At 34.7% G+C, this 7,424-nt stretch overlaps 1 protein-coding gene across 1 annotated transcript; it reads right to left on the bottom strand.

The window, feature by feature from the left end:
• Positions 1 to 451: 451 nt before the first annotated feature.
• Positions 452 to 1,402, bottom strand: LOC124090932 (olfactory receptor 4C46-like). The gene has a single exon (XM_046441746.1). The coding sequence runs from the start codon at positions 1,400 to 1,402 to the stop codon at positions 452 to 454; it is 951 nt and encodes a 316-aa protein (XP_046297702.1).
• Positions 1,403 to 7,424: the final 6,022 nt, after the last annotated feature.

Raw genomic sequence — 7,424 nt, forward strand, 5'->3', positions numbered from 1 at the left:
TTTCCTGACAGATAAAATGGGAACAGTAAATATGCTATGATTATTTCTTTTGAGTTTTATAATCATTGTTGCTCAATACCAACATATTTAGTTTTTATTTAGTTTTTATTAGGATAACATATGAATCCATGTAGGTAAATAACGATACCAAAAGCTAGTCTTGATTTGGTAAAAGATTCCAAAGATGGGCAGTGGTCCAAAAGTAGTCATTTCTCTATCTCTGAATGAATTTTTCCTTCCTTGAAAGCAGGAGTTTCATTTTTTGTTTTGAATTTTATTTTTTGGTATTTTACATTTATGGATGATACTGGGATTCATAATGTGAATTCACACACACACACAAAAATTTCTAAATCTCATAAGATTGATCAAAAGTATTTTGAATGATTTTTTTTTAATATTTTAAGTTCTGCTTGGTAAGGTCATTCAAAAGGGACTTTCTATAGTTATATCAAAGTTGATCTTCAGGCATATTTATTTGACCAGCAGAAAGAAATTTGCTAGTAAATAATTTCCTAATGGTGCTTTTCATCTGGGCATTTCTCAAGGTGTAGATCAAAGGATTTAACATGGGAGTTATCATAGTGTAGAAAACAGCAACTGCCTTATCAATAGGTACAGTAACTGCAGGTCTCAGGTACATGAATAAGGAGGGAAAAAAGAATAAAAGGATCACTGTGATGTGGGAGACACAGGTGGACAGGGCTTTGCACCTACCCTCTGAGCTGTGGGTCCTCAGGGAGCACAGGATGACCACATAGGAGACCAGCAGGAGGAGGAAGATTAGCAGGCAGATGAACCCACTGTTGGCAACAACAAAGAGCCCCAGAGCATGCGTATCAGTGCAGGCTAGATTGAGCAAAGGGTTCAGATCACACATAAAGTGATTGATGACATTAGGAACACAGAAGGGTAGTCGCAAGATGAAGAGGATCTGGATAGTTGCATGGAGAAAGCCTCCCATCCAGCATACTCCTACTAGCAGGACACACACTCTCCAGTTCATGATGGTTGCGTAGTGCAAGGGCTTGCAGATGGACACATAGCGGTCATAGGCCATCACTGTAAACAGAATTATTTCAGCACCTGCAAAGAAATGTTCCCCAAAAACTTGGGCCATGCATCCATTGAACAGGATGATCTTCTTTTCATGGAGTGAATCCACGATTAGTTTAGGGGTATTAACAGAGGAATAGCAGGCATCAATAAAGGAGAGATAGGCCAGGAAAAAGTACATGGGGGAGCCCAACAGTGGGCTGGAAATGATGGCAACCACAATGAGCAAATTTCCTAACATAGAGATGATGTAGATGAGCAAAAACACAGCAAATATAATTTTCTGCATCTTTGGGTTTTGTGTAAGTCCCAGAAGAACAAATTCTGTCACATTTCTGTTTTCCATGTACTTTCTGTGCAAGTTTGTTATATTACCTAAGGGGGAAAAAGAAAAAAAAACCTTGAATTTATTAAACTTCTGTATTGTAATAGAACACAAAAGCCTGGATTCTCTTGTGCTCTGAAATCTGATGATTTTTTTTTTTTAAGGAAAACATTTTGTGTTGTTCCAGATGACTCAAATGCCTCCTGAGTGTTGATTATGCCAGAGCTTCTGCATAGGAAACTTACAGACACATAAGCAGGAGCCCATCTGAGTTCACAGAATTTTCGGAGATGATGGAGGAGACTAAATATAAGTGACATATTTTATACATTGTGGCAATTAAGCCTGTAAGGTAGGTAGAAGATAGATGAAGCAGCCATCATTGTCTAGTTAACTATTTTAAACTTTGTTCTTAGGAAAAGGGAAACTGCACAACCTGAGAAATGAGTGTAAGCATGACAAGGAAATTGAGGAAGAGTGAATTTGGAACATGACTCTTGTAAAAGCCATTGTGTGTCCTGGAAGAAGCTGATCAAGGTTCAGTGAACAGTGGAAGCCAGATCCAGGAATCCCCAGGTTGCATACTAGTGAGGAGAGTTTATAGAAAGAATAGCAGTTCAACAGTGATGGAAATGTAAATATAAAAGGCTACTCTTAAATAATGCATAATGCTCAATGACTAAATCCAAGAACTTCATACTTGTAAATCACAAACTACTTTGCAATATTTGTTCAGTGTATTTTATGGTACCAAGTGCTTTGCACACATGATTCTTCTTAATACTTAGAATAACCTGTGTGGTACATACTACTTCATTGCACAGATAAGGAAAGAATCTCAGAGAAAAATGTTTGTAGTGGTTTAGGAAGGGCAATACTAACCAAAACTCTTTGGACTCTTCAGGTGTTCTAAATGCTTTTCCAGATGCACGTTGATTTAATCCTCACTACAAGACTACCGATTGCTGATTACCATCATTTTATAGGTATATTTATTCTTACATTACTTGAAATATAGGCAAAGAGAAATTAAGGATTATGCCCTAAAATAAGCAGCTAATAAATGGCCGAGCTAAGAACAGGACCCAGGTTTTTCTTATTTATTTTTCTCCTCCATATTCTTAACATGTATTATCCTTGAAATTCTTAGCTTTAATTATATACCATATGTTGCCATGCTATTCAAATGTTGTACCAGTAATCCTTTTTTGACATGACCATATTATTATAATTAATTAAATGCTACCTGAGATATGACTTTACAGAAGTAATTTCATCAGCAGACATTATGATCCATTTGAACTCTCAGATATTAAGAAAATAAATATTTCTGGATTCTTGGAAGGGTTCCTTTGTCCTCATCTGTCCCTCACAATGAATTCTCACTTTTCTAATATCATTATTAGGTAGATTAAAGACCCTGCTGGAAAATCTCATTTTGTCACAGTGGCTAAGCATCTTGGCTTGAATATTAGAATTCTGGTTAGAATTCTGGTTCTTTCACTTGCAACTCTTCTTTCTGGGGGTAGTTTCCCAGGCAAAGCATGCAACTATTTCCTCTATCTATGAGATGAAAATTAAGAATATCATCTTGTGAGTTATTCTGATAGTTGATTGCTATATGAACATACATACCACCCTTCTGAGGGCACATACAGAAATTTAATTTATGTTTAACTGTATGTACTCAGCAGATGTACAAAATTAACACATTGAATGATGAAGAGATTCTCTTCAAGATTACTTGTTAAGAAGCCAAGGAGATCTATATTATCCATAGTCATTTATTCAAGAAAGATTTCTCCATGTTTTACTTGTACTCAGTACCTGATATGTTATCTAGTATTCATATTTAGGTCTCATGTGTGGGAGGTACATTTAAACTTTCTTTTCACCTCTGTGAATTACTTAGTTAACAAAAGAGTGTCTCATGATAAAATACTGGTTCTTTTTGCTAGAGAGCTACTGCTTCATGTTTATGACTGTTGAATTGTCCACTGTTAAATCAGGTTAATGAGATTAATCATCTCTTGAAATATTAGAGTGAGGATGAAATACACTATGATTACACTTAAACATGTTGAATAATGATTATGGTGTATTAAAATAACAATAGTTTATAACATCAGTTCTGTTGAAAAACTTACCTTGTAATCTCAGAGGATTTTAATGATGCTTGTGGAAATTCAGAAGCAATCCCATCTTCAAAATGACCTCCTCTTTAAATAAGAATCTTTAAATATTAAAATATAAGACACAATTGAAAGAGAACATTCAGATAATCTTATATCAAATCAACAGATACTAAGGGAGTGTCCTTAAAAGTCCAAATCTTTCCTTTCTACACAAAACCTTGAATGCTTCACAGAAAACCCAGGGTTAGAATTCAGAATGAATTCACTTAATTCACTATAGATATATGATTTGGGCTTCAGCACAGGAGGTACAAAGTTTGGAGGAAAAACATTCCAGTAGGTCTCTCTAGTCATGATGAATCTTGCTCTTGATGAACTGACTACAAAAGAAAATCTTTCCTCTTATAGTATCTGCATATTTAAAGAGGTTTCCACAAAGACTCTTGAACCTTACTGGTAGCTGGGCTTTTTCTCCCAGGGATCAATTATTTCCTTTGATGGAAAAGTTTTGTCTTAGGAGCAGGAATCCTGGAAAGAAAATTTGAGAATCTCTCACTCTTGAGTGGGGAAATTTATTTCCTGCATTAAGGGCCTATGTCTTCTTGCATTACTGTGGTTATAGGACATAGTGCATGTAAAACACTCAGCACAGTACCCACACAGTGTATGGGCTTGATCAAAGTTACATCTTCTTGAACCTATCAGTTTATTTTAGTCTGGGTTGATTGATATTAGCAGCATTTTCTATCCAAACATCCAAACACTTCGTAGCTTGCCTTGCACTTACTAGTGAATACACCATGCAGTATTTGAGAGTTTCATGAATAGTGGAATCAATAACAAAGAAAATTAATAGAGATTAAAAAAAAAACTTAAAAGGAGTTAAACAAATTACAACATAAACTTAAAAATCAAAATGCAAAACTCAAGAGAGTGATTTGAAACTTTCTATGGCATAAGACTAAAGCAACACAAATTATATATTTGCAACAAAAATTCCAAGTCGATGAAAATAAATTCATCTTGTCCTTGGTACCCCCAAATAGCATAGAGGTTCTTCAAAAAATTAAAAATAGTAGTATCATATGATCCAGCAATTCAACTTCTGGATGTATGTACAAAGATATCAAAATCAGTATGTCAAAGAGATGTCTGCACTCCCATATATAGTGCAGCATTATTCAAAATAGCCAAATATGAAATCAACCTGTGTCCATCAAAGGATGAAGGGATAAAGAAGTTGTGGTGTATGTACACAGTGGAATGCCATTCAGCTTTAAAAAAGGAGGGAATTCTGTAATTTGCACCAAATAGATAAATGTGAAGGATATTATGTTTAGTAAAATAAGTCAGGCATAAAAAGACAAACATTTCATGGTCTCACTTATACTTAAAATCTAAAACAATCAAACCTGTAGAAGAAGAGAATACAAAGGTGGTTACCAGGAGTTAGGGATATGGGGTAGAAACCAGGAAATTTTGGTCAAGGAGTACAATTTGTTAGATATGAGGAGTAAGTTCTAAAGATCTGTTATATAGCATGTTGACAAATAATAATGTATCATTAACATAGTTTTTAAATGTTCTCACCAAAAAGAAATGATAAGTGAGGTGACAGATATGTTTATTATCTTGATCTAATCATTCTACAACACACACACACACACACACACACACGCACATATATATTTACATATATAATATTATGTGTTGAACTAATATACATTCATGTTAGCTATTACTATTATTATTATTTATTAAATTTAATAAAATGTAATTCAGTGGTAAAAAAGAAAGAAAACATAGGCTTAAGGAAAATCAATACTTCTCAATTTATGCAATTCTTAAATGGTAAAGTACCCGTCACATGTTACTTAAATTACTGGTTTACATGTAATATATTATAATCTACACTCACAGAAGAGTAAGAGCCCTGTAATCCTCATGCATATGTCTCTCCTGGCTCCCAGCACAGAGCCTGGGATGTATTAGATATGTGGATGGCATGTGTTGAATGAATAATGAAAGGAGAACAAACACAAAGAACATATTTAGCTCTAATGCATTTTTCACTTTAGATCCAAAGTCTTCATCCTCTTGAGAAAATAGAACCAACATTTGGGAAATAGTTTGATTATAGTTCTACTTTGTAATATAATCTTAATGTTGCCACAATATAGAAAACAAAATACTCCAGAAGACATTTCAACCCAGATAGGACAACTTTACTTTGCCTCAGAACTCTCACCCATAGCTGGTCATCATGACCTCATAGCAGGTCACTCAGACAGGACAGCAGATCATTATAACAACACAGAAGTGATTATAACATCATGGAAGATCATTATGCCACCACAGCAGGTCATTATGACACCAGCACAGATAACAATGACATAGCAAATCATTATGACCATAAAGCAGGTCATTATGACATCATGGAAGGTCATTATGATAATATTACAGGTCCCTTTAGAATAATAGAAGAGTCTTATGATATCTTGGCACATCATAACAACATCATGGAAATTCATTATGATACCATGGCAAATCATTATGACACCACAACAGGCCAATATTACATCATGCAAGGTCTTTATGACACCATAGCAGGTCATTATGGCATCATGTGAGGTCTTTATGACACCACAACATGTCATTGTGACAACACAGAAGGTAACTCATGTTGTAGCCTGTATGTGCTGATATGATACAGTATAAATTTGGATAGATGTAATAAATAATGTTATCTTCAAAGGCCAATGTTAATATAAATGATCCAAAGATGGCATTTGTATATTGACTGTTTTTTCCTCACAGCTGGCTGAGACTGATTAGTTAAAAAGTTCATCAGTACTATACTTACCTTTTTACACATTCCATTATTTTAAAATAAGCCCATAAACAAATGTTGAGCCATTTAAAGACTAATTTTGCCTAATAAGACTAAAATTAAAGACTAAAATTAGATTCTGCTTTGTATAACCCATGAAATTATACCTAACACGTTCCAGCCATGGGAAAGATAAGCTCTGTGGTGGAAAAGACCCCAGTGTCTACTGTCCCCTGAAACTCCCTGACCCAGTGACTGTCACCTTCCTGATGAGTGACATAATTTAGTTATGTAAGCCTCTCTGATCCTCCACTCCCTCATAGTTCCCTTGTTCTTCCCCTATTCTGAATGCTGGTACCCTCACAGTAGACTGAGGATGCTCTCATGCTGGGAGGAAATTGGCCTTCCAAAGCAAATCTGTCTAAAATGACTTGAATAAAACTCAACATGGATTATTGCCACCTCAAGTTCATATGTTCTTCTTTCATCAACCCTAATATTCCACCAACTCTTCACAGCCAGTCCCTCCTCATTTTATTCTGCACTATAGCCATGCATTTGATATTTCTCATATATTTTAGAATATGGTCAATGAGTTCCACCAGAAACACTGCTGAGCTCTTAACTGTAATTTCAGAGACTAGTTTGGGAGGAAATGCTTTTAAACAACAAGCATCTCTCCATTTTTGGAAAGTCTTCTGTAATGTTTTAAAAAAAATGTATACTTTTTTTGTGTGAATTATGAGATATATTCCCAAGTACCTAATATGTTTATTGTCCAATGAAAAAAATTACTTTTATTTAAAGTTTTATATTCTGCTGATTGTTAGTGTACAAAAATGAATCTGACTTTTTTATTAATTATAGTTCTAAAAACATAAAATAATAAAATAAAATGATCTCTTAATGCTTCTTATATCCATAGAATTTTTGTTGTTGCTGTTGTTGTTATTGTTGTTAATGGGGATTTAATTCAGTGTGCTTAGCCAGTGAACTGCATTCCAAGTACCCCTTTTGTTTAAAATTTTGAGATGGGTTCTCCCTAAGTTGCTTAAGGCCTCACTTAATTTCTAAGGCT

This window comes from Marmota monax, unplaced genomic scaffold (genome assembly GCF_021218885.2).
Source record: "Marmota monax isolate L192 unplaced genomic scaffold, Marmota_monax_Labrador192_F-V1.1 WCK01_AAM20220418_F8-fsc00692, whole genome shotgun sequence".
Classification (NCBI taxonomy): domain Eukaryota; kingdom Metazoa; phylum Chordata; class Mammalia; order Rodentia; family Sciuridae; genus Marmota; species Marmota monax.

Excerpts from the sequence above, each read along its gene's own strand:
- LOC124090932 (XM_046441746.1), bottom strand. The coding sequence starts at position 1,402 with ATGGAAAACAGAAATGTGACAGAATTTGTTCTTCTGGGACTTACACAA.